This window comes from Phacochoerus africanus, chromosome 5, assembly GCF_016906955.1.
Source record: "Phacochoerus africanus isolate WHEZ1 chromosome 5, ROS_Pafr_v1, whole genome shotgun sequence".
Classification (NCBI taxonomy): domain Eukaryota; kingdom Metazoa; phylum Chordata; class Mammalia; order Artiodactyla; family Suidae; genus Phacochoerus; species Phacochoerus africanus.
The window spans coordinates 5,541,354-5,567,536 of record NC_062548.1 but is presented as its reverse complement, the minus strand read 5'-3'; the positions used below and the strand labels follow the sequence as shown (position 1 = coordinate 5,567,536).

Here is a 26,183-nt window from a genome sequence, read left to right as displayed (position 1 = left end):
GAGCTACTATCCCTGAGCGCCTGAGGGCCACAGGGACACCGAGGCACCCATAAAACCCCAATGCTTCCTGCCTCCATCCCCACTGTCCACCCCCTCCCCACAACCACGTCCTACCAGGTGTGTGGACAGAAGACTGGGGGGTCCCAGGCAGGCAGGGGGCCTCGTCCCGCCAAGGCCCCTCCTCCCACCCCAGGGGCGGAGATGGCGGCACAGACGCTACCTGGACGCGGTGGTGGGGCAGGCGCTCTGCCTTCACCTTTAATGGCCAGTGCGGTACAGTTAGTGGACAGACGGGTGGACAGGACACAGAGGGGCAGTCCCGGCGGGGCTGTGGGTGCGGGAGGGTAGCCCATCTTTGACGCGACACTCCAGGAGTCCCCTCCCCCGGCCTGGGGCGCCCAGCCCAGCCAGCCTAGAGCTCTGGAGGGACCCCCATTCCTCCCCATTTGCCAGGGACTCCTGGGCACATCCGACCCTCTGTGGGCCTCCCTGGACAGGGTTCAAGGTCTAGGTCATGACTTCAGCCAGGCTATGGGCCCTGCTTTGTGTCCCCACACTGTCCCCCTCCTTATCAGACAGGTGAAGGTCCAGAGAAGCTAATGGGGACCCCCAGGCAGGCACAGACCCCCAGGCCTGTAGCATCAGGTGGGTACCAGGGTGCATGGGGAGGGGCTGGCGGGGGTCGGGGGCTGCACCCAGGTTGGCACCAAAGCTGGGGTTGCAGAAAGGCCAGCGCAGACAGACCGTGGTCTGAGACCTTCCAGACGCACGGCTTGGGCCCCGGCTCCTTCCCAGAGAAGGTGCTGAGTGTGGGAGAACTAGAGTCTAAGGACGGGCAGAGGGCGGAGGCCTGCGGGGTGACCGGGTGGGGAGGGGTCCCCAGTGAAAGAAGTGCTGAGTCAGGTGCTGGGCAGCGACAGTGTAGTCGAGGCCGTGGGGCCCTCCCAGCAGCCCAAGATGACCGTCGCCAGGAGGGGACACCGGCGTGTGGTCTGCTCTCCCAAATGGGGACAGCTGTGAGTGACCCCATAGAGCACCGGGGCCACCAGACCTGGCGGGGGCGGGTGTGAGGCGGGACACAGACCACAGTGCTGGCGGGACCCTGGTGGCAGCAACACCCCCAGGCATCCAAGACCTTGGCAGAACCCTGGGGCTGGAGTGACGGCGGCTGAGCCTGGACAGGGTGGCGTCATGGGCACGGGGAGGAGGCCGGGGCCCCCGCAGGCACTGCGGCAGGGGTGGGGAGGGGGCCCCGGCGGCCCTCCCTGGGCAGGGCTGGGGGCCCGGGCCTGGCTCAGAGGCCGGCGGGGAGGGAGGCGTTGGCGGCGGCGGGGTGGAGGCAGCTGCTGTGGGCGTCCCGCGTGAGGCTGTAGGTGCAGTAGGCCACGGCCGAGCCCAGCGTCAGCCCCGTCATGTAGGACACGGTCATGGTGTTTCCTGCGGATGGGACGGGACCTCAGCGGGCAGGAGCGGCGGGCCCCCTGGGGGGGGGTGGAGGGGCCCTGCAGCGGCCGCTTGACCAAGGACTGGAGCCGAAGCCTGGGCTTCCCGGGTGTTGAGCAGTGACCACGGCCAGCTCACGCCCAGGGAGGTGGCCGCCCGGGGACAGTTACGCCCCGATGGCGCGGGCCGGGTGCCCAGGCCTCGCCTGCTTCTCTCCATCTCATCTCCCATCTCCAAGTGCTCCCTCGTCTAACAGGCTTCCTGAATGGTCCCGTGTCCGGAACCTGCCTCGGTGCTCCGTCCCCACGCGGGCTCTGTCCCCTCCTCCCTTGACGGCAAGCCAGCCTTCTTGGCTGGAGCAGTAGGGAGCTCGGGGGGCCTTCTTGGCCCCTGTCCTTTTCTCTTTCCCCATCTCCTAGTCCGTCAGCCGCGGCCACGGGGGCCCGACAGTCAAACTAGGTCCAGGTGCCAGCGTTTTCCTCCAGGCCCCTCCCCTCTTCACTGCCCTGGCACACCCTGCCGCTGCCGCCCCAGGGCCTTTGCACAAGCTGTTCCCGGCACCTCAGACGCTCTGCCCGTGCGTTACCATGCGTCCAGCCCCTCACTGCTTCCTCCAGGTCTTTGCTCAAGTCACCTCCTCAGGGAAGCCTTCCCAGACTGCTCTGCTTCCCTTTAACCCCACCCAGACCCCCTAGCCCGCCACTGGTTCGCAATCCTCCATCGTCCTCGGCACCATACAACGTATCACATCGTTTTCTTATTTGTCCCTTTGTCACCCACGAACTATCAACCCCAGAAGCACAGAGACCACCGTTTTGTCGCCACTGTGTCTCCAGCGCTCAGAACAGTGCGTGGCGCATGGCAGAGCCCCCCCACCCCGAGCAGTTGTGGGTGACGGAAGGAGTAAGAGATTGTTCAACACGCCCGCACACTACGAGCCCCGAGGCCAACCTGGCCCTGGGACCCAAACGCACGTGTCTCTGTGTGACCTGACTTCCACGGGCCTGGCGTGCCCTGCCTGGTAGCAGGGGCTGTGGGTGGGCCGCAGGGGCTGAGCGGGGGCCTTACCTGCCAGCTCCCGCTGCTTGGGGCTCACTTTGCCGGCCGCCAGGATCATGGGCACGCTGCCGAAGTAGCCGTTGCTGATGCCCATGAGCAGCGAGAGGACGCAGGGCCAGGCCGGGTGGCGGAGGGCGGGCGTGCCGCTGGGGTAGACGCACAGGATGAAGAGGGGGATGAAGACGACGCGGAGGCAGGAGCAGGCCAGCAGGTGCGGGCCCCGCCAGTCCACGGGCAGCGCCGCCAGGATCTGCGGGGAGGGAGGCAGACATGTGGGCCCCGCCTCTCCCTCCGCCTGCGTCTCCCTGGCAGCCTCGGGGCACAAGCCCAGACACCCAGGGCTCAGGCCGTGTCCCCATCTCTTCCCAGCTTCGGCCACCGAAAAACCCTCCAACCTCCTCACTGGGTGAGGCTCTGGACCCTATTTGAGAAACGAGGCCGCCAAGGCCCAGAGGGACGGGCGGGGAAGTGGCAGCAGCTGAACCCACTCATTAAGTCCTTTCAGCTGTGGAAGCCCAGGCAGATGGCTTCCCCTCTCTGAGCCTTGCAACCTTGTAGAGAAGAGCAGCGACAGGCCAGCATTTCTGAGTGTTCCTGCCGCCCCCCCCCCCAACTCAGGGGACTTCATGTGCCTACACCTGTGCTGCGACCCCTTAACTAGAGAAAGGAGGGCGCCAGGGTGAGACCTGGGACCGGCCTCCGGGACCGCAAACCCTCCAAGCGCCCTCCGGTCTCAGTCAGGGCAGCCCCCGCCTCCCCACCTGGAGCCACTCGCACCCTCAGCTTGGGGCCCATGCCTCCCCGGGGACCCTCCCCACGGGCGGGCTCCCACCTTGCCCACGAAGTCCGAGAGGTTGAATACGGCCATGATGAGGATGGGCAGCCACTCGCCCAGGATGCAGTGGCGGATCTCGGACTCAAGACCCGGGAACAGGCACAGCGTGATGAAATAGGTCACGGCGATGGACAGCATGTGGGCCCAGATGACGCGGGCCACCACGTAGCGGTGCAGCAGCAGGGCTGTGGGCGGCGGCGGCGGCGGGGGTCAGAGGCCGGCAGCCCGAGGGCCCCCCCCCGACCGCCGGGGCACCCCCACGTGCGCAGACCCGACGACGGGGTCCAGCCCGCCCCCACCTCGGAAGGAGGGCCAGCTGCGCCGGATTCTCGGCTGAGGCACGTCGAAGCGCGTGTAGGCTCCCCCGCCGCCGGTCACTTCATGGGCTGGGCTGTCCTTTGGGGACCCGGCATCTGCCAGGGCTGGGCCTTGGTGCTCCTGGAGGAAGGCCGGGCCGGGCCAGGGTTTGGGTGCAGGCCCCTCGCGGCCTCCCGCCCATCTTCATCCTCGCCCGCCGTCCAGCAAACACGCCAAGCTCCTCCCAGCCGCGGAGCCTCTGCGCATGCGCCTTCCTCAGCCCCGCCCCGCCCTTCCGTGGGTCTCCGGGGGCCCCTCCACGCGCGTCAGGTCTCAGCCCTGAGTCACTCTTCAGCGAAGCCTCCCGACCATTTAGGAGGCCCCAGTTGCTGATGTGGGCTTTTTCACAGCAGGCCTCCCTCCGGCCTGTCTCCTGGTCTCTGGCTCACAGCAGTGTCCCCAGCCAAGCGCCCAGCGAGGGTGACTCGCTGGAAGAACGTCTTGGTGAACGTTCTGGCTCCTCCTCCCTGCGCTCCTCATGGCCCGGCTTCCCTGCGCCTCATCCTCCAGGTGCCCTCAAGCATCCACACCTGCCATTCCTGGGCCCGATGGAGGCCATGTGGCCATAGCGCCACCAGAGGGCGCGCTGGCCGCCAGGACGGGGCTCAGGCCACAGGTGTGGGCCTGTGGGTTTCAAGCCACAGACCTGGTTCCATCCCAGCCAGTGGGGCTCAGGATATAGACGTGTGGTGCCACCAAGGCATGAAACCTTAAGCCACAGGATAGAGGAAGGAATCTCAGGCCACAGAAGGAGCCGGAGCCTGCGCTGACAGCGAGCGGCCCAGGGAGTGGGACGGGTACTTACAAAGCGCACGTCCTGGGCGCCGACGTCGTGGTGCACGCGGTAGCCGGCCCTGCCCCGACGGCCGCAGCGGGGCCGCGCGGTGTGGTAGAGCACGAAGCGGCTGCCCCTCACTAGCAGGTGCAGCAGGAAGCAGAGCAGCTCCAGGCCCGCGGAGACCAGGAAGAAGATGAGGGTGCCGCCGCGCTCGTCCGGCAGCAGCAGCTTGGTGAGGATGCGGCTCAGGGAGACCATCACGCCCGCCGTGCCTGCGCGGAAGGGGCCGGGAGGCCGGGCCTCGCTGCCCACTCGGCCCCACCAGTCACAACCACCCCACAGCCCTCAGAATGGCCCTGGGCTGCCCAGAGGATGTGTCCTCAGAGACTGCTCCCTGGCCCCACTGTCTACACACTCACACACACACACACACACACACCAGGAGCATTTATTGAGTGCCTGCTGGGTGCCCAGCATCATTCTAGCCCTGGGGATACAGTGGGGATGACACACAAAGAACCTTCCTTCCTGGGGCTCAGTGGGGAGAGACCACAAACGAGTCACAGAAAAACACCAACAACTATGCACGACTTGGGAGAAAAGGCAGAGACTAGGGGATGAGCAGGAGGCTGGCATGAGCTCTGTGCATGGGTTTGAGGAGCTGAAAGGAAGTGGTGGGCTTGGAACCAGGTCCTGAAGTCACAGGGGAGGGTGTGTGGCGGTGGGGGGGGGTCACAGCAAGCAGGGTATCTTTCTGGAACCAGACTCCACAGACAGAAGGCTTGGAGCCTCGGGGGCATCTGGTCGACCTCACCACATGGCAGAGGGTACAGTTTACCCCAAAGGGGAGGAATGGGGACCAGAGTCCACAAGGGTCCTGCCTGGGCCCAGCTTCCTGGCCCATCACACGGCGGAGCCAGGCCCATCGAGGAAGATAGGACATCTGGAGGAAGGCGCTTCGAAGTTGGGACCCCTGATGCCTGGCGCTGGCTCGGGGTGGCGCTGGCCTGCGTTAAGAGGGGGTGGCAGGGCAAGAGGGGGAGTCAGCTGCCTGGAGCAGAGGAATTAGCCTGGAGGACAGGTCCACACAGCTTGGTGTCCGATGAGTTTTGGGTTTGAGCAAAGGGAGCCATTCACTGAGCAGGCGCAGATGGGAAATGAGGTGGGCTTGGGAAAGCGAGTTTGGCCCACAGAGTGGGGGTGGCTCGTGGGTCTGGGGCTCTGAGGAGAGCTTGACGCTGAGGGATGGGACCTGACATCACGGGCAGGGGGCGGGATCAGCTACCCCGGCACACACATACCACACACAGAATATTCAAGACCCGTGCTCAGGGCGGCATGCGCTTCTCACAACAAAAAGAACCACACCCCAAAGAGACCACGCCCACCACAGCCCAGTCCCGCCCATCCCTGCGGGTGGGAGTCCCAGCACCCCCGGCCAGGCGATCCCGAGCAGCACATGCCCAGAGCTCGCCTGAGCCCGCTCTCGGTCCCAGGAAGAGGGTCCCCAGCCCAGGCAGCTCCCGGGGGTCTGCAGATACTCACTTTCCCCCGTCATTACCCCCTGCGTGTACCTTTTGGGCAGCATCCCCGTGTACCCATAGAAGCTGGATTGCTGCACTTGAGAGAGAGAGAGAGAGAGAGCACAGCCATGAGACACCACCTGTCACCCGTCCGTCCTCTTGGAGCAAAAATCAGAAGTTCGAGAACACTGTGTTGGCAAGAGTTCAGGTGGGGGAAAGATATTACCACCACGGGCGGCAGAGGGATCTGGTCCAGCCGCGTCGCAGGGCGTCATGGCAACAGCACCGCCCACCGCATAGCCCCGCCTTCCCCGTCGGCGCCCTGGGTGCTGGCCAGGCTCCTCTGCCACCTCTGGTCTTTGAAACCCGAGGAGAAGTGACACGTGTCACTCCTGGACCAGGTAGGAAACGCCCACGTGGCCTTCCAGTCTTTCTTTTCCCAGAGGTGGTCACAGCAGAGGCCGCCTGTTACAGGTGGGGAGTGGCTGTCAGTCAGTGAGTGCCACCCGCTCACACACTGGCCAGGGAGCAAGAGCCAGAAATAAGCCTGGTTCTGTGACGCCACTGGGATTTCTGGGCTCATTTGGTGCCACCGCATAACCTCTCTCGTTCTGACCAAAGAGGGCATCCACGGCAATCACACCCTGCAGTCTAGACCCAGGGCCTTGACATAACCCTGGGGCAGGGCTGCAGACGCGGGTCTCCTGGTCATTACCAGCCTCTGGTTGGTACAAAGTAGAACAGAACAGAGCAAAACAGACCCGAGTCAAACGCCTAGATTGAGACTATTGGTTCAGGGAGCCTGGATTTCATTTATAGACACACACACACACGTTTGCTGGGTCAGGCTGTGAAATGTATTTCTTCCTGGAAGTCACAGTCAAAAAAGTTTGAATGTCGACAAAACAACTGGCCTGGACCTTTCCAAATGTCACTGCCACAAAAGACAGAGGAAGGCGGAGGACTATTCAGCTTAAAGGAAGCTACAGGTGTGACTGCTAACGCAGTGTGTGATTCTGGGCTGAGTCCAGGGCAGAAAACTCAAATGCTATAAAGGACATTATCACGACAATGAATGAACTTTGAATTTGAATTGCAGATTCGATAATATTATTGTATCCATGTTAAATGTCCTTCTTTTGGCAGTTATTATTATTATTATTATTATTTTTGCTTTTTAGGGCCACACCTGCAGCATATGGAGGTTCCCAGGCTAGGGGTGGAATCAGAGCTTCGGCTGCTGCCCTACGCCACTGCCATGTGGGATCTGAGCCGCATCTGCGACCTACACCACAGCTCATGGCAACGCCGGATCCTTAACCCACTGAGCAGGGCCAGGGATCAAACCTGCATCCTCATGGATCCTAGTCGGGTTCGTTAACCGCTGAACCACCAAGGGAACTCCTGCTTTTGGCAGTTGTAAATGTGGTTCTAAAAGAAATGTCTTAGCTTTAACTGTTACTTAAAATACCCTGAATGGTTAGTACTGAGGCAAGAAGGAAGGTGATGCCTGCAAACGGCTTGAGGGGAAAACATAGGTTTTATATTTACACATATTTAGGGGGAAATTATCTACATATAGTCACATATTCTTCAGAAGGTGGGGGAGGAAAGGACAAAGAAAGCCTGAAAGGGAGAGAAAACACATGCAGCGAAACGTTTAACGACTGGTGAGTCTAGGGAAATGTATATCGGAACTCATTATAATTGCAACCTTCCGTAGGTTTGAAGTAGTTGCAAATTAAAAAGGTAAAATAAGTTTGAAAGCTACCGCCCTAGAGAAACACACTGACACAGTGACGCGGGCAGGGGAGCTGGTGAAGCCCAGTTTTCACCTGGGAATACCAGGGACCTCCCTCCCTGCACACCAGGACCACGGCGGGCGTGCAGCGTGTGTGCACATGTGCACATACCAGCACCGAGCCTGCTAGTGTGGCACGCCCCCAGCGTGCAGGCGGGACAGGTGGGGTGGCCCGCGGTGGGCGCCCAGGGGCCCAGCCCCGGCCCTACCTGTGCAGCCGAAGGCCACGGTGCCCACCGCGGCCAGGTTGATGGCGTAAGCCTGGTCACGAGAGAAGAGCTGCAGCCACACGTCGCAGATGCTGATGAAGAGGAGGGGGCCCAAGGCTAGGAGGTAGCCTGTGTGGGGAGAGGCGGGGGGCGTGGCATGAGCGGGGGGGGGCGGGGCGTGGGAGGGCGGGGCATGAGCGGGAGGGGGCGGGGAGCCCCCTCCTCCCACCCCTCCCCTGCAGCCAGCACTGAGGTGCCCGCTCTCTGCCCTTCCTCTTAACAGCAGGAGGGCGGGGACATCTTAGAGGTCTAAGGGGACATCCGGAAGCCTTCCTGGAAGAAGTGCCCTTGAGCTGGGCTGGGAAGCTGACCGTCACCATGGAGATGACCGGGGGTGGGGGGAGGAAGAGCAAGGGCCGCTGGGACACGAGAGGGGCGCTCAAAAGCCTCCCCAGGAGCAGGCATCCTGACAGCTTGCGCTGCGCCCAAACGGACCTGAACCTCTTTTCGCATGCTGAACCCCGTGGCATTCCCTGGAAGGGCACCCCTTTCACAGACAAGGAGATGGAGGCGCCGGGAAATGGAGGGGTGAGCGACAGGCCAGGTGTGTGAGAGCTGGGAGCCGGGAGGGCAGCGTACCCGCGGTGATCCTGGTGTGCAGGCTCAGTCTCTCCACCAGCACGTTGTTCAGGAGGACAGCCACCAGGGCCACCAAGATGTACGTGAGGCTCAGGTCAAACACAATGGAAGTCCCTGTGGTGGGGGCGGGGCAGCGGGGGCAGGGGTTCAGGGGAGCCCCACCCTCTGCACCTGCCCCCGCCAGGCACTGCCTCCTTGCTCTGCCCAAAGGCGCTGACAGCCCAGAGAGGGTGAGGGGTTGCCCTGGCAAGTCACAGGGCAATTCATAGCTAGGGTTTGAATAACATGGGCTCCGCTGGCAGGGTGCCGCCCCAGGGGTTTCTGGAAGGCAGAGGAGGGCCAGAGCTGAGTGCACAGGCCAGCCTGGGACGGCTGGACCCCACTGCGGGGGACCCACCTGGGTATTTGTGGTGCAGGTAGTCCACGTCGGTGATAAAGCTGTTGTATGGCAGCAGGAAGCCCACGCCAGCCAGCAGCATCGCGAAGTAGATGGCGTGGTAGCGGTCATCGGGCACCGTCTCCTCTGCCGATAAACACAGACGCCGGGTGACAGGGAGGAAAGCCCATTCACGGCCACGGCCACAGCCACGGCCACCACATCAGGGCCGCAGTCCACCACCTTGGCCACAGTCCACCACAGCACCACCCAGTCATGATCACCACAGCCACTGTCGCCCTAACCAGACATGGCATCCCACCAAGTCATCTGCCACTGCCACCAGAACCACTGCCACCTTAGCCATCATGGCTACTCCTACCATATCCAAACCACCAAAGCCAAAATGACCACGGCCACGCTCCATCACTCTGGCTCCAGCTGCCTACATCACCACCATCATGGCCGTTGTCAGGAGTCACCGAACACCACGGCCACTGTCACCATCGCAGCCACCAACACGACCATCATCACTGAATCCACGGCCCATCGTGACCGTGGCCGCCGCATCCACCAGCATCACGGCTGCCATCTGTCCCTGGCGTCATGGCTGCCAAAGCCGCAGCATCACAGCTGTTATCATCGCTGTCACAACCACTGCCATCACCTCCACAGCTGCTCTAACCTTGGTCAGTGTCACCAAGGCCACCATCCACCAGCATGGCCACAGCTGCCCCAGTCCACGGTCAGGGCTGCTCGATACACAACCTCCAATAGCACGGCCACGGGACCCACCACCAAGGGGCCGCTGCCACCATGACTTTCACCATCACGGCCACTGAAGCAGCTGGCTCAACAGAAAGGTCTCGCCTTTCGGAGACTCAGCTACAGGGCCAGCTGGGTGTCAGGACCTGCTGGGGTTGAGGCAGTGTTTGAGCTCTGAGTCCGCATCCACTAGGGGGCCGCGTCTCCTAGGGTTAGTGTTTGTGAATCCAGGAGCCTCTGGCAGACGTGGGAGAGGGACCAGTCGCTACACACTTTAGAGATCCACTAGCAGGATGTCCGCCTCCCACCCCTTGACTCGAGGCTCCGCTGGTCCAGGAGCTCAGTTCCAAAGGGAGGAACGGTTCTGCCCTGAGACCCACGCTCCTGCTGCCCTGGCCACCCTGGACTCCTCCTGCCCCTGAATCAACGGGCAGGGGATGGAGCTGCTGTACCGGCTGATGGATCCTGATTTTCGTGGGAAATCAGCTTGCTGGAGAGTACGTCTGCCAGACAGGAGATCCCTCCTGGTCTCTCCTAGGAGGTCTACTCCCTGCCATACAGTCAATGGGAAACTAAACCACCCCACTTCCAGCAGGACTGCTGGTGGGTGACCCACGCGGCAAAGAACCGTGACCAGCTAAGGTGCTCGTGGAGGACCACGGGGATATGGGATGGGTGGTGGCAGAAGGAAGCTATCAACACCAGCGACGACCACGTGACCAGCCGCCGGCACCAGGACAAAGGGTCACGAAGCTTTCTTCCTTGTTTTTTTTTTTTTTTTGTCTTTTGTCTTTTGTCTTTTTTGTTGTTGTTGTTGTTGCTATTTCTTGGGCCGCTCCCTCGGCATATGGAGGTTCCCAGGCTAGGGGTTGAATCGGAGCTGTAGCCACCGGCCTATGCCAGAGCCACAGCAACGCGGGATCCGAGCCGCGTCTGCGACCTACACCACAGCTCACGGCAACGCCGGATCGTTAGCCCACTGAGCAAGGGCAGGGACCAAACCCGCAACCTCATGGTTCCTAGTCGGATTCGTTAACCACTGCGCCACGACGGGAACTCCTCTTCCTTGTTTTGATATGAACGTGTTTGTGTCTGTGTGTTAAACAAACGTTTTTGTTGCAGTGACTCTCTCACCCCCTCGTCCAAAGTAGGATTAACTCTGTATCCGGATGTGAGCGATGGGTATCAAAGGCGAGGTGTGAATATCGCCATGCAAGGACTCCGCATCCTCTGGGAAGGGCTGGTGTGTTTTTGTTGGGACGGGGCTAGTCGGGTCACGGCAGGTGGGGGTGGACTCTTAGTGCCTGGTCTTGGAGATTAAGTATGGTTTAGGGAGCTGTGTATCGAAGCCGAGCTGGCAAGGGGGGATTTTGTGATGGCCAGTTTTATAGGTCAACTTGGCAGGCTGAACCACAGTCCCCAGTTGTTCCATCAAACACTGACCGAGGTACTGCGGTGAAAAGAGTTTGCAAAGCCTCCCATCAGGTCCTTGAAGTTTGACGCAAAGGGAGATGTCCCTGGGTGGGCCTGACCTAATCAGGTAAGACCGCAAAGGCTTCCCGGAGCGTAAGGACCCTGAACAGTTCATGCCCCTGGGGTTCCAGCCTGCCTGTGATCTTCCTGCCTACCTGCCTTATGGATTTCAGATGGGCTTAGCCAGCCTCCCCTTTAGTCCGCCCATTTCCTGTCCTAAACCATATACGGCTATCTATACAACACCTTCAGCTCTCTGTCTAGTCTGTCCATCCGTCTGTCTGTCTGTCTATCTCCTACTGGCTCTGGTAGAAACGTGACTGATCCTGCCCCCACAGCCATTATAGGTAAAAGCACCACTGCCACGGTTACTAGAGCCACTCTGCGCTTCCGTGGCCACTGCCACATGATATCCACTGCCTGGCCAGGAGAAGGCTGGCACCTTGGGATGGGCCCCGAGCTGCCTCTGTCCACACACACGTGTGCAGGGAAGTCATCCCCACCCAACACGGGGCTCGGCCAGCAGAACCTCCACGCCCCACCTGCAAAGGGAGGGGACAGAACCTGAGAATAAGCCCCCATGTCTAAGCCCGAAGCAGTCCTAGTGTACCACCTAGCCACCCCCAAACGAGCTATTATTTACAGGGGGCCTCCGAGTGCCAAGAAACGTCCTAAGCCATGTTTTGTGGATTCTGTTGCAAGCACATTAGGGCGGCCCCAGGATCATTCCCCTTTTCCAGATCAGAAACGGAGACCCAGGCAGCAGTGACTTGACCAAGGTCCCAGAGTGGCCTGAGACAGGAGCTGGATTGAACCCAAACCTGCCTGACTTCAGACCCGCATGCTGCCCACACGGCAAGTCTGATCACACAGGCAACTGGCCTATTTCCTCCACCTGAGGCTCAGAGAGGTTGAGGCTCTTGGCCGAGGACACACAGCCAGGTGGAAAACCAGGTCTTCCAACCTCACATTAACCCTCCTTTTTCCAGGCACTTTCCTGTCTCCACTGGAGCGAGGCCTGGCTTCCTCTGGCCCAAGTATGTGACCCACACACTATGTGTCGCTTGCATGTAGAAGGGTGTGCTCGGGGCAGTGCGTGACTCGCCACGTGCCCTCCCGCCTGCCCGGCGCTCATGGAAGCCCATGTTAAGATGCAGCCCTCCCTGGGCACGGCATCAGGGAAGGCACTGGGACCCTGGGCTTGTCTGTCACTGCAGCGGATCGAACCCGTCTTCACCAATGCTGCCTCCTGGATTCCATGGGCCGTGCTCCCACGGCCATCCCTGCTTTGGGCACGTAGACCCAGCCATACCCTCACTCACCAGACTCCGTGACAATGGGGATACCCCTGGCCCTGCCGCCCTGGGCCCGAGCTGCCGCCTCCTCCAGCTGCCCGCTGTCGAAGCTGAAGCTCATCACCATGCTCCCGTGCGGTGTGCCCGCTGTGCTGGGCTCCTGGAGGCGCTGGCTGCCCACGGAGCCCATGGCAGCCTGTGCTGCTGCAGAGAAAGCAGAGGAGGCAGGCTGGGGGGGACAGGAGAGGTCCCCTACCCCGCTGCCCCGCTGCCAAGCCTGCTCCCCCGGGGTGCCGGCCTCTCTCTTCTGAAACAGCGCGCTGGAGCACACAAACCTCCGAGGAAGAGCGGTGCCACGTGACTTGTGTCTTAAGCTGAGCGAGCAAGCACGGAGGCCTGCCTGGGGGCGGCAGCAGGGGGCCTGGAGAGAAAGAGATGGGGGAGAAACACTCTGAACACTGTGTGCCAGAGCGTCCCGCCAGCCACCTTCCTCTGCGAGGAGATTCCCATATTCACGCACTTGACAGCAGCGCGAAGTGAGGGTGACCGCCCTCCCTGCCCGCCACCCGGGCCTCATGGCAGTAAATGGCAGAGCCAGGACCCGGGCCCAGGTTGGTGGGACCCTGAGCCACCAGAGCCCTCGGTCCTGCAGGGGCAGGAGGGACTTGCCTTGGTCTTCCTGCTTCTCTGGCTCCCAGTCAGCTCTTATCTTTGGAGGGAAGGAAGGAGCTGCTGGAGTCTCGATGGAGAGACCCCCGCAGGGCGTAGGGAACCCTGTAGGGGCTGGGGCGGGGGGCGCGTCTAGCTTTTTCCCTCAAACATGGATCCACTTGTTTTCCTAACAGCCTTCATTCCCCTGCTTGCAAAAAGGAGCCACGCTCATCAGAGGGAATTTGAGACAGAGATGGGGCACGGCGGCATTGGACTCTGAGTGTGGCACCTCTGTGTCCCCGCCCGCCCTGGGCAGGTGTACAGAGCCCACAGGAGAAGCTGGAAGAAGGATGCTTCCTCAGGGACCCCTCGTGCTAGGAAGCTACTCTGATTTTCTCTCAATCATGTCCATCTCCCCCACTGCTGCTCCTACTGCTTCTTCCTCTTTTTTTTTTTTTTTTTTTTTTCTTTTTAGGGCCAAGCACATGGAGGTTCCCAGGCGAAGGGTCAAATCAGAGCTACAGCTGCCAGCCTACACCACAGCCACAGCAACGCCAAATCCTCAACCCAGTGAGCGAGGCCAGGGATCGAACCCACAACCTCATGGTTCCTAGTTGGATTCGTTTCCGCTGTGCCACAATAGGAACTCCCTCTTCCCACTTCTGCTTCTTTCACCACCTTTCCTCCAGCAACCCTGCCTCAGTTTACCACCCCCCCCAGACTCCAGACGGGGGCATGCTGACCAGTTCCCCAGCGCTCCCCAAGCCTTCCCCACTTCCTCGCGCCCCACAGAGAGGTTTAGGTGGGGCACTATCCCTGCTTCCAGGTGGGTCCTGGGGCTGGGGAGTTCTACCCCTGCCTGCTGGGGGTCAGCACCCAGGAGCAGCAGAGAAGAGGCTTCTCCTGGAGGCTGGGGAGCCAGGTGTGAGCCCCCGCACCAGGCTCAGCGCTCATCCTGGAGCCCCCAGCCCTGGGCCGCCTGCCATACCTGGAGCTGGGGGGACGAAGAGGATTTAGCACGGAGCCCAGCCAATTTGAATGACTGTGGCCTTGGGCAGGGCCCTGCACTGGAGGCTTGGACACCCGCCGGCCCCGCCAATCCAGCCTCCATCCAAGACAGGAGGGACCAGGAAGGGACCGGCCGTAGAGAAGGGGTCTTCCCTCCAGCCCTGGAGGACGGCCACCCTGACCCCCTGGCCTGTGTTCAGCAGAGGTTCCCGAGACAGATGCAGAGCCCGGGACACGCCTGGCCACATGCTGAGGTTTCTACCCAGCCGGGAGGCCACGCCATCCGGGAGGGCAGACGTGCTTGGCATCAAGCCAGGAGGCAGCCCCACTGCTCCCTCCCTTGATGGGTGAGGCGGGCAGCTGCCACCCTCAGCCACTGTCCCCACGTGCTCCTCCAGGCCCCTGCTGGAAGGTGCCCTGTCTCCCCAGGCCACAGCCCCGTGACCCCTAATATGACCTCTCACAGAGGCAGGGCAGGGGCACGCGAGGCTCCCCCCCTCCTCTCGCCTCTCCTGGGCTTCAGGCCTCCACCTGCCACCGCATAACGGTGCAGCACACCCCAGCAGCCGGGAGCCTCAGGTCTGCCCCCCACCTGCTCCTCCTCCTGGGTCCCCTATTAACTAAAATTTAAAGACAGAAACGGAGACCTCTGCTCCCCCACTGCAGGGACCCCAATCACTGCCTCAATGGGCCACCCTCTGGGCCTCAGTTTCCCTGTGGCTGGAGAGGATGAGAAAGTACTCCCCAAGTCTGGCGGGGGTGGGGGGGGTGAGGACGGAAGGCTGGCTGCCCAGAGGAGGTGCTCAGCGGTCCAGCCTCTGCTCCGGGGCCCAGCTGTGGGCCCCAGAGGGCTCCCGACCCCAGCAGACCTGGCAGCCCCACTCATGCCCCCACTTTGCCGAAAGAGCGAGTGAGAAGAGAGAGCCAAGCCTGGGGTCACACAGCACGTATCAGAGCCTCGGCAGCCCGACCACCTTTGGCTCCCCCTTTTCATTTGCGACTGAGTGCACGTGGGTTCTGACTGCCCCCAGCACCCTGAAGGTGCTGGGTGGACCCCAAGGCCAGGCCACTCCTCTAAGGGGCCATGTCCCATCTCCGGCCAGAGCGCACAAGGGAGCCTGAATTCTATGAGCAAAGCCAGCCCGCTGGTCCTCCTTGGGCCTCAGGCTCCTCGTGAGCCCCAAGTCCTGGCTGGCTGGATGCCCTTGGATGGCCGTGGTCCCCACGCCTGGGCCAGCGCATGAGTTCTCTGCTGCTCTGTCCCAGCCAAGCGTTCCGGGCTGCCCCAACGCCCCCCTGTCGGTTCTGCCCACAGGAAAGTGTCTTTCCACCCGCTTGGGCCACCCCCTCCCTGGAGTCCAGGGAGGATGCATGAATGCACTGGCCTCAGGTGCCTGCCTGCTCCTGGGATGCCCAGCTCCAGTCCCCGGCCCCTGGCCTTGGTGCCTCCGTTGCCCTCAGACCCCAGGCTCCTTCCGCAGACCAGCCCCATCAGCAACAAAGTTGGTTCCCAGGCCTGTGCTCCGAGGCAACGGAGCCTCGGGGACCACCCTGAGGTGACCTCTGGGTGCAGGCCCCACCTCTTCCAGCCGCCTCCCGGAGAGCTGGGACGGGGTGGCTGCGGGAAAGGGTGAGGTGGGGTGGAGGAGGTTCGGGGGGAACTTGAGGTGGAAGGAAGCTCAGGCTGTGCCCGGGGAAGGAGGTGGCACCTCGCCCTGAGAGGGCCTGGGGCCACCGGCCACTCTCCCCTTTCCGGGTCTGCGTCCTGCACTCGCAGATGGGCTGGTAGGGAGCTGGCCCGGTCCGGATGCTGGACAGGGTTGGGGTGGGGGCCCTCTCATTCTGGGATGAGGGGTGGGGGACTCGGGGTCCCCGGGGTCACGTGTCCCCGCCAAAGGACTGGGCAGCTGGAGCCGGCGCCGAGGGGGGAGAGGCGCGGAGCCGGGCCGCGCGCGCCTGAGACAAAGGCTCCGACAGGTCCCCCGCGTCCCAGCCCGTCCCCGCCCGCGCCTGCCACCCCCGCGGTGACCGCTTACCTCAGCCCGGCCGGGTCCCGGGGTCCTCGGCGCGCCTGGCCCTGCCTGCGCCCAACGCCCCCGCGCCGGGACCCCTGGGCGCCCGCGCCCCGGCCCGCTGCGCTCCACTCCCCGCACCCCGCCTCCGGCCAGGCGCGGCCGGCGTCCTCCGCCCTCCGCCCTCCGCCGGTCCCCGGTCGGCCGGCCCCCGGGTCGGGCGAGAGCGTCCGGGGGGCGCAGCAGCTGCGGCGAGCTCAGCGGGGGACCCCGCGCTCCGCCCCGGCCCGCCCCCCGCGCGAAGCCCCGCCCCGTCTGCCCTCCTCCTTCTCCGCCCCCCTCCGCCCTGCCCCGCCCGCAGTGCCCGCAGGGGCGGGGGAGGGGCGGAGGCTCAAGTCTGCGTCCCGGACGCCCCGGGGACGTGCCGGCTCCGGTGACCCCGGGGTGACCTGTGGCTGATCGAGCCGCCACCCCTCCAGGCCCACCTCCCCGCCTGGGTGCCCAGGCTTATTGCCCCCCCTCCTCCCATCTACCCCTCCCCAAACCGGGTCCCCTCGCGGGGGAAGCCAACAGCGCTTGGGGGAGGGGGGAACAGGTCACCCAGTGATCTGATTCAAGTTTTGAAGATGAGTAGGATTTCGCGGGCAGGAAAAAGTGTGAATCCCAGACAGGTCTAGGAGCCTCGGCAGCCCCACCCCCACCCCCGCCCCGTGCCACCCCCTCGCCTCGTCCCCACCCTTGCCTGGCTGGGCCCCCCTGCTCTCGGGATTGCTTCCCCTCACGGAGCCTCAGTTTTCTCCTAGGAGACGGAATGGTCACCCTCCGGGGGGCTGTTAATCCCAGCACGCCCTCCTCTCTGAGCCTCGGTTTACGGTCCGCACACCGCCCTGACAGGGGTTTGGGTGGGGGGAGTCTGATGCCAGGAAAGGGGTTCAGCCTCAAGGATAGGAACTAGGAACCGATGGGAAGGAACCTATCCTCCCTTCGTCTGCTGTGTGGGGGGCGGGGGGGGGGGGAGGAGGTGTCAGGGGACACGGCCGGTTGTTCAAAGTAATTAAAGTTATGAGCCTGATGCCTTTCCTGGCTCTAGAACTTGGAAAGGGCTGATGCAGGAAGCCATGCCCAGCTGTCCTCCGTGTAAATAAAATGTATCTGGTGCATGTGAGACACTGTTCTAGACGCAGGGGACAGGTCAGGTCTCTGCCCCGTGGGGTTTCACAGGCAATAAACAGGTATAATCATTTCTGGAAGCATTAGATGCCTAGAAGATTGTGAGACCTGGTGGGACAGGCAGTTGCACGTGTCTGCGGGAATGGATGGGTATCATTGTGGTCAGGGAAGGCCACTCTGAGAAGGTGACGCTGGACCTGTGAGACTTGCCCCTGGTGGGGAGGTTTGTGGGAAGGGTGTTCAGGGCAGAAGGAACAGCCAGTGCAAAGTCCTGAGGCCAGAAGAAGCTCATTCTATTCAGAAAGAAGGCCAGTGTATCTGGAACAGAGAAAGGAGGAGTCGTTCTGAGGGAGAAGAAGTGGGGGAAGGGCAGAAACCAGACTAAGGGGGTCTTACTGGAGCCCCTGGAATGTTTCAGCCAGAGTAGGGAACATGCTCTGACCTGGGTTTTTTTGGATGGTTTTTGGTTTTGGCCACGCCCATGGCATGCGGAAGTTCCCTGGCCAGGGATGGAACCTGCGCCACAGCAGCAACCCGAGCTGCAGCAGTGACCAGGCCAGATCCTTAACCTGCTGAGCCACCGGGAAACTCCTGACCTAGGATTTTAAACCTATGTTCCTGGTGGGAGCGCAAATTGGAACAACCCGTCTGGAAGGTAAATTGGCTTAAAAAACCTGACTTTGATGCAGAAAATCTAGCCTAAGGAAATGATGCTAAATACAGAAAAGGCTTGATATACAAAAAATGCTCTTCATACTATCCAAACATTGCAAATAGCCTGATTACCCAAGAAGAGCAAATAAGGAATAGTCAGCGGGGTGGGGAACAGGTGACACGATTGTTACATTTGAAAGGAAAAAACAGCAAAACTATTGGAGTAACATGTAAGCCACCACTAGGATGTACAGTTATGAAGCTTTTTTGTTGTTGTTGTTTTGTCTTTTTGCCATTTCTTGGGCCGCTCCCGCGGCATATGGAGGTTCCCAGGTTAGGGGTCGAATCAGAGCTGTAGCCACCAGCGTACGCCACAGCCACAGCCATGCAGGATCCAAGCCGCGTCTGTAACCTACACCACAGCTCACGGCAACGCCGGATCCTTAACCCACTGAGCAAGGCCAGGGATCGAACCCGCAACCTCATGGTTCCTAGTCGGATTCGTTCACCACTGAGCCGCAATGGGAACTCCATGAAGAATTGATCATAACATGGAAAACTGGCAGCGTAATGGGAAACAGGTAATGGGAAGAAATACAAAAGATACATGATGCTTTGTGCCCCCAAATTGGAAACACCGGGAAAAAGATGATTTTCTGGGAAAAGCAAAATGAGAAGACACGCTGTAATCAGACAAGAAATCCATAGAGCACTTACTGCAGAGGGAAGAGAATTTCACTAAAGATCCACCCTGGCTGTGGGTCGTTTCGCAGAATTAACAGATTTCGACTCAACTCTTAAAGCGCAACCTCGTCATTCCAGAGCACAGGACAAAAGAGAACCACCTACATCTGACAAAAGTTTCTCCGAGAAAACAAGAGAGACCAGTCTCATTTGTGAATATCGGTAGAAAACCCTGCAGAAAATATTCGCAAATAGTGATGGCTTCTGAGGACGGAGATTGAGGAGATGGGGTCAGAGAAAGGACACACTTTTTTTTTTTTTTTACTGCAGCCTTTTGAACACTTTGAATTTTTTATCATCAAGTGGACAAACACGATGCGCAATTCTGCATACAAGATCATTTCGCGCCACGTAGAGAAAATGCTAAAAGGAAAAGGTAGCAAAATACGCAACGGTGGTTGCCATTGAATGTGGGGACGGGAGGCATTATTTTCTTCTCTGTTTTTCTGTCTTTTCTACAGAAAGCCCTTAACAGTTTGTTTGTAGTGCTTTTCACCACACACGTGGTTTTCATGAAAAACTAAAAATGCATTTGTGTGGGGAGAGAGACATCTCGTGTCTACCTCGCTGTCCCGGGCCCACGCTCTCCGCACGCCCTGGCTCCCGATGGCCCCAAGTTATATGAGGGCCTGGGAGTGACTCTCCTTCCAGTCTCGACACCACCTGCTAAGACGGGGAGATGGGGGAGGGGGTTTCAGACGTCTGTGGCTAGGCCTGGGGACCTCTCTGGGGGTGCCAGGGGACACCAGGCTCGGGGCCAGACCTGCCGTCACTGCTGATGACACCCGAGCCTCGCTGACAGCAGCAAGAATGCTGCTAGTCAATGCCTGTCCTCCGGCCCCTGTTAGCAACCTCCTTGCCTTGGAGAAAAGCCATCTGCCAAGATGAAAAAGGCAGCCAGTTAAGGCCCCGTGGAAGGAGCAGGGGATGGGCTGTGGCAGGCATTGAAGGAGGGGCCCACAGCCATCCCCGTTCTGTCATCTGGGCTCATGGAGGCTGCCAGGTTGGTGCAGAGAGAGGCTGGGGTGGGTCCTGCATCATGGATGGAGTGACCAGGGGACCGCCACCACCAGGGACCAAAGCCCCTGCTCGGTCCTCCCTTGGCAGGTCCTGAGTGCTGCGCTAAATGGCTCAGACGCGCCCCCCCCAAAATCATCTTTCAGTGGAGTGGCTACCAGAGCTTTGTCAGTGATCTCTTGGCTCCCCGACTCTGCCCCCCAGCCCTGCTCCCTCGGCGGACAGTGAGTTTTCTAAAAGGTGTCCTTTTCCTGCTAGCTCATTTCCATGATTCCTCAGTGTCTCCAGGGATATCACCCAAAGCCCAGAATGTTCTGACCCCCTCAGACCTCTCCCCATTTTCTCCCACACACTCAAATTTGAGGAATGGACGGGAAGGCTAATGGGTTTCTGTGCTCAGGTCCTACCAACAGGGATCTGGCTGAGCTGCCCAGTCTATGCCATTATAATTGCTTTAAAAACTTTGTGGGCTTCCCATGTATCAGATTAAATACACTCCACTGGGTAAAAACCGCCCTCACACATCTCTGAGATATCCGCTCTGTGCTGGGCTGTGGGACAAGGCCCTTTTTAGAAGCTCCCTAGTCTAACAGAGAGTCTAAGATGCATGCTTTTCGGGTTCTTAGAAGCCTTTTCATCTAGTTGAGAGCGTTTCAAGGCACCACCTGAAATATTTGTTACCCATGTCTTTTACTCCTGACAATGGCACTTTGAGGTTTCGCTTGACCTGAGATGATGTTTTATGGCAATATTGTTCATTTCATCTTTGCCCAGGGTGACTCCTTTCTTGGGGGCTCTTGGGTTTATTCCTCCAGAGGGCCCATAACCAACCCTCCAGGTGGGTGCCCTCAGGTACAAATCTCAGAGGTGACACTTTGGGCCAAGGTGGATTTTAATTTTATATGTATTTATTTTGGCCACCCCGAGGCATATGCAGTTCCCAGACCAAGGATCAGATCTGAGCCATAATTGCAACCGACGCTGCATCTGCAGCAACACCAGATCCTTAACCCACTGTGCTAGGATGTGGATTGATCCTGTGTCCCAGTGCCACAACAGGAACTCCCAAGGTGGACTTTTAAGAATAACTCCCACTCTTGCCATGACAACAGCCACCAGCCTGCCCAGCCACTGTCCATCCCTCCCCAAGGAGTAGACGCCACCCCAGACCACCATGTCCCATCTTGGCCCACCAGGGTGACTCAGTGAGGGGCAATGTGCCCGCCCAAAGACCAGCAGGTGTATTGAGGTACTTTTCTGTCCCCCCCAGCCACAGAGCGGGCTTGGTTTGAGGGGAGGGAGGGACTCAAGATAATCTTAAAAATAAACTAAATGAGAGTGTCTGTCGTGGCTCAGCAGGAACAAATCCTACTAGTATCCATGAGGATATGGGTTAAGTATCCCTGGCCTCGCTCAGTGGGTTAAGGTGTTGCCATGAGCTGTGTTGTAGGTCACAGATTTGGCTTGGATCTGGCATTGCTGTTGCTGTGGTGTAGGCCGGCAGCTGTAGCTCCAATTCAACCCCTAGCCTGGGAACCCCCATATGCTGCACGTGCAGCCCTAAAAAGCAAAAAAACAAAATTAAATGTCCACATAAGGGCATATTTGGGTTTTATGGACAATAGTAGAAACCTGGGAACAGCCTGGCAGGGCCTTTCAAGGGGAGATGGTTAAACAGACTGTGGTCCTTCCTTACCATGGAATACTACTCAGCAATGAAAAGGAACATACTGCTGGTCCCCCCAATAACAGGATGAAAGTCAAGTGCATTATCCTGGGTGGAAAAAGACAAACATAGAACACATACCACATGCACGTTTCCATGCACGTGACCTTCTAGAAGAGGCAGGATGAATCAGAGATAATCAGAGAAGGTGACCGGGGAGGGTGGGAGACATAAAGGGGCTGTCTGGGGTGATACGCTCCAGATTTTGATTAGCATTGGATTAGCAAATCTGGCTAATCCAATGTGTCCACCAGACAAAACAGTCCATCTGCCACAACTCGGCCAACGCTGTGCGGGTTTAGGGGTGCAATTGATTCTGAAGTGCATTAAAAAAAGGAAGCTTAGCAAAAAAAAAAAAAAAAATGGAGTTCCTGTTGTGGCTCAGAGGTTAACGAATCCAACTAGGAACCATGAGGTTGAGGGTTCGATCCCTGGCCTTGCTCAGTGGGTTAAAGATCGGGCGTTATTGCCGTGAGCTGTGGTGTAGGCCGGTGGCTACAGTTCTGATTCGACCCTTAGCCTGGGAACCTCCGTATGCCTCAGATGCGGCCCTAAAAAGAGAAACAAAAGAAAGGTGGGTGGGAGGATGGATGGGGGCGGGGCGGAGATGGGCAGCTTTCTCAGACCCAGAACAAAATGCAGGCAGGAGACTTCTGGGGGTTTCCTGACTCTTCTTTAGGTTGAAAATGTTCACAATAAAATGTTGGGGGTTGGGGGAGGGAAGAAAGAGCGCCCAGGGGTGTGCGCCCCCGCCCCCCCGCCCCGCCTCCACCGCTGTCCAAGGGGGCTGTTCCAGGCCACAGCAGCTCTGCCATCTGCTTCCCGCGGAGCTCAAACCTAATTTATTCCCAACTTATTAACTTAAAGCCCATTAGAATCTTCCCATCAACCTGGACAGGCAGCCAAGAGCCAGACCCAGGCGGAGACTGGAGGGAGAGGCTCTGCTCAGGACACAGCCGGGGAGGGAGAGGGAGCGGGCAGACTGGGGAGGCCTCGGAGGGGGCGCTGTCCAGGGCTGGCCTGCTGGACGTGGTGCACAGGCCGGGCCCCTGCCGATGGCAGAGGGATGGGGGTCTCCCCGCCGCCCCCATGCTGGGAGCCGCCTTTATCGGCATCACGTCCTCCAACCCCTCCAGGGACCCCAGGAGCTCCCTATTAGAGCCCAGGAAGCCAGCGCCAGGGAGGTGAGGCTGGGATTCCCTCTGGGGACAGTGGGTCTTGTGACCGTGACCCTGGTGACCCATCACGGTCATAGCCGTACGTGAGCCGGATTTCATGCTCCCAGTGACCCCAGTTATTGGATCTCGCCTTCTGACTTGGACAGAAAGGCCCCGGGCCTGGGAAGAAGGCCCTGCTGGCCTCGCAGGCCACCCCCGCCTGTGCCCCAGCGACAAACTCTGGAGAAAAAGAGATGCAGCCTCCTGGGCAAACAGGCAAATGGTAGAAATAAAACCCCAGGATTCTCTCCTAAAAGGACAGATGCGGCGGGTGTGTTGCTGAGCGGGACGGGCCGGGGACTGGCGCTTCCGGGCACCAGCTAGGAGCCAGGTCATGGCCAAGCGCAGCTTCTGCTCCAACCCTCACAGGGACTCGGGGGTGGGGGTGGGGGCCGAGCCACACAGCGAGGCTGGGCCCTCCTCAGTCGCCCCGTCTGTGCTGCAGGTCATGCTGCCCCCCCAGCGCCCCCAGCCCCCTAGGCCGGGAGAGGAGAGGGAGTCAGGCCCAGGCCAGGTTTCCAGGACTCGGAACCGAGCCGTATGTGGCATCTTGGGCCTCTGCCCCTCAGGACAGCCCAGGCCGGCCAGGGAGCGGGGATGAAGGCTCCCAGGGGCGGCTGCTGGAGGCCGGCCAGGACGGCAGGAGATGCTGGACCAGCTCCAGGCGCTTTTAGCTGGAAGAGCTCTTCATTAGGGCTGCTGAGGACGAGCGTGGGGGTGGGGACGGGAGCCTCGGGGGACGGGCGCTGCTGCTGGAGCTCTGATCTCCCCAAACGCTCCAAACCCTCCTGGGACTGCTCCCCCCGCCCCTCCCTTGAGGCACCAGCCACACCCAACATCCTGCAGCTTCCCCTCCCTCTACAATGAGCCTTTTCCCAGGCTTTATCCACACGGGTCCCTCAACCCCCCAACTCCTACATACCTGAAAAGTCTCAGCCCCCTGCCCCCTCCCCAGGGATCTGCCACAGACCCTCCCATTGGAGGGGTGACCCTTGGTATCAGGTGTCACCAGGAGGGAGGCCTGAGGACACCCCACTTTATAGACAACAATGAAGCCCAGGGGAGTGAAGGCATTTGCTGCAGGTCGCACAGCTAAGAAGCCTCTGGGGGCCTGGACGTGGTGTCTGTCAGTGAGAGGGGCTGGGTGAACCAGCTACCCACTGGGTCAGGGGCAGAGGGGCACCAGAGCCCAGGGCCACCATACTGAGCCCAGAGGAAGGCAGGCAGGGGGACCAGACTCTTACAGATACTCCGATCCCAGGAGCGCCCCGGCGACGGCTCACGTCCCCCTCCTTGGCAGTTCGCGAGCCCATTTCGCAGGTGAGAAGACCGGATGCTAGAGGCTGGCCCAAGGTTTCCCTGCCAGGCTCCCCTGGGGAAGGAGTGGCAGACCCAGGACTGGAGCCCAGACTGGCCACACCTGGGCCTTGCCCAAGGCTTACCTGAACCCTCCTGTGCCCTCTCTGAGGCCTCTGCTGGTGGAGTCAGAATATGCTCGTCAGACACGCTGGGTGGAGGAGCCTTTGTACTCTCTGTTTACAAGAGGAGGCTTGTGAGCAAATTAGCGGGGTAACCAGGGAAAATGTTTGGCTTCCGTGGGTGGGAGTTGGAGCCATCTGTTCCCAAGTGCTGAGAAAACACCCGAGCAGCCGCCGGTGCCCCAGCCCCAGGAGAGCTGCGGGGAGTGCCACCGGGCCCCGAGGGCTGTGTGGCCCAGGGCGGGGCCCTCACCCTCTCTGAGCCTCGGGAGCTGCTCCTATCCAGCCTTGTGACTCCAGAACTCCCTGCCTGCCTCCTTCATCCTCATGGCTCCCCCTGACTGTGTAGACAGAGCCCCACCCTGCAGAGGGAAGCCACCAACCACCGGCAAGACAGGCCTGGCCTCCGCAGCACAGGGCTTTGGGGTTTGATTTAGCAGTGCACTCATTTGTCCCCGAGCTGAAAATAGCTTTGTTGTGTCCTCTGATTATAAAGAGGATACTTCGCTGATCCAGATATACATGCCATAGAAAGATAAACCACAAATGGCCACACCCGGGGCAGAGGGCGTTCCCAGCCGGGGATTGAATCTGAGCCACAGCTGCGACCTACGCCGCAGCTGCAATAACGCGGGATCCTTTAACCCACTAGCTGGGCCTGGGATTGAACCTGCTCCTCTGCAGCAACCAGAGCGGCTGCAGGTGGATTCTTAACCCGCTATGCCACGGCGGGAACTCTGGTTTTAATTCAACCATTTAGACCTGCAGCGTGCGGGCCTTTCCCCAGCTGACCCTTGCCCTGGGGCCTTGACCGCAGGCTCCAGACTGCACACCCTCTTTAGCGTGACTTTCCCAGCCCAGAAGCCCGGCCCCTGGGAAGGTGTCCAGAGGGGTCTACAGCACTGAGGTTTGCGGCCGTCATCGCTGCGGGCTGTGGCATCAGGAGATGGTGGGCACCCCAAGGCGTTGGCGGCAGGGCCCCCGGCTCTCCTCCAGGGCTGCGCCCCGTGCAGGAGAAGCAGGTGCTGGGGGGGGGGGGGGGGGCGGCTGTTTGGCCCCTGGAAGCAGCTTATCTTGGCTGAATTCTGCTAATCCTCTCGCAGGATTAAGGAAACTCCACGCACCCGTCCCTTGATAAAGCCTTTAAGGATTTAATAGGCTTCAGACTTTTCCAGAGAAAGCCCAGATGTCTTTGTTCTTGACTCTCTGGGTGACCTTGATCCGGGCCCCCATTCCTCCGCCTGGAAAGAAGAGGGGGCTGGTGGTGGCCCGCGGTCCCTGAAAGGGTGTGTGTCTAAGGGGCTGGGCTGGTTCTGGAAGCTTCCGTGTCCTGTCGCCCTGTGGGGGAGGTGGGAACCCAGTCGTGGGACAGCGCCCAGTGGGACAGGTGGTTGGTCAGGGATGGACCTGTGGCTCGTGTCGGGCCCCCAGGGTTTTCCTTAGAACAGACAACAAACGTCAGCTGTATATTGGTTTGCTGGGGCTGCTGTAACCAAGTCCTACAGCCCAGGCAGCTTAAATTCCAGAAACCTATGCTCTCACGGTCTGGAGGCTGCCGTCCCAGAGCAAGGGGTCCGCAGGGCAGGGTCTCCGGAGGCCTGGCTTGCAGATGTCCCCCCGCTCCCTGTGTCCTCATGTGGGCGTCCCTCTGTGTCTGTGTCCTCACCTCCTCTTTCTAGAAGGACCTCTATCTTATTGCATTGGGGCACTCATTTTGCCGTAATTACCCGTTTTAAGGGCCTGTCTCCAAATATTATGAGGTCCTGGGGGTGAGGGCTTCAACATATGACTCTGAGGGGACACGATTCAGCCCACAGGAAGTTGTGTTAAGTCCCTCGGTTTAGGGCACTTTGTTCTAGAAGACACAGAGCGTTCACTTGTCAGCTCAGGGCTCACAGACCAGGATTCTCCAAAGACCCTGTGTGGCCTTTTCTGATCCAGCCTCTGTGGTCA

The 26,183-nt window shown here is 60.2% G+C and overlaps 1 protein-coding gene across 3 annotated transcripts; it reads right to left on the bottom strand.

Moving 5' to 3' along the window:
• Positions 1-233: 233 nt before the first annotated feature.
• Positions 234-24,379, bottom strand: SLC29A4 (solute carrier family 29 member 4). Of its 3 annotated transcripts, none has more exons than XM_047779462.1 (12): positions 24,195-24,379; positions 12,889-12,974; positions 12,581-12,757; positions 9,042-9,167; positions 8,645-8,758; positions 8,006-8,134; positions 6,018-6,092; positions 4,500-4,744; positions 3,637-3,775; positions 3,335-3,522; positions 2,512-2,752; positions 234-1,437 (listed from the first exon to the last, which is right to left on the bottom strand). In XM_047779462.1, exons 3-12 carry the CDS (start codon positions 12,741-12,743, stop codon positions 1,295-1,297), a joined length of 1,563 nt encoding a protein of 520 aa, XP_047635418.1. In that variant the 5' UTR covers positions 12,744-12,757; positions 12,889-12,974; positions 24,195-24,379; the 3' UTR covers positions 234-1,294. The 3 variants fall into 3 exon arrangements, with proteins under 3 accessions (XP_047635418.1, XP_047635417.1, XP_047635419.1); XM_047779461.1 differs by lacking the exon at positions 24,195-24,379 and adding an exon at positions 16,249-16,317; XM_047779463.1 differs by lacking the exon at positions 24,195-24,379 and adding an exon at positions 16,249-16,317 and having other exon boundaries at positions 12,581-12,754.
• Between the last annotated feature and the right edge of the window lie 1,804 nt (positions 24,380-26,183).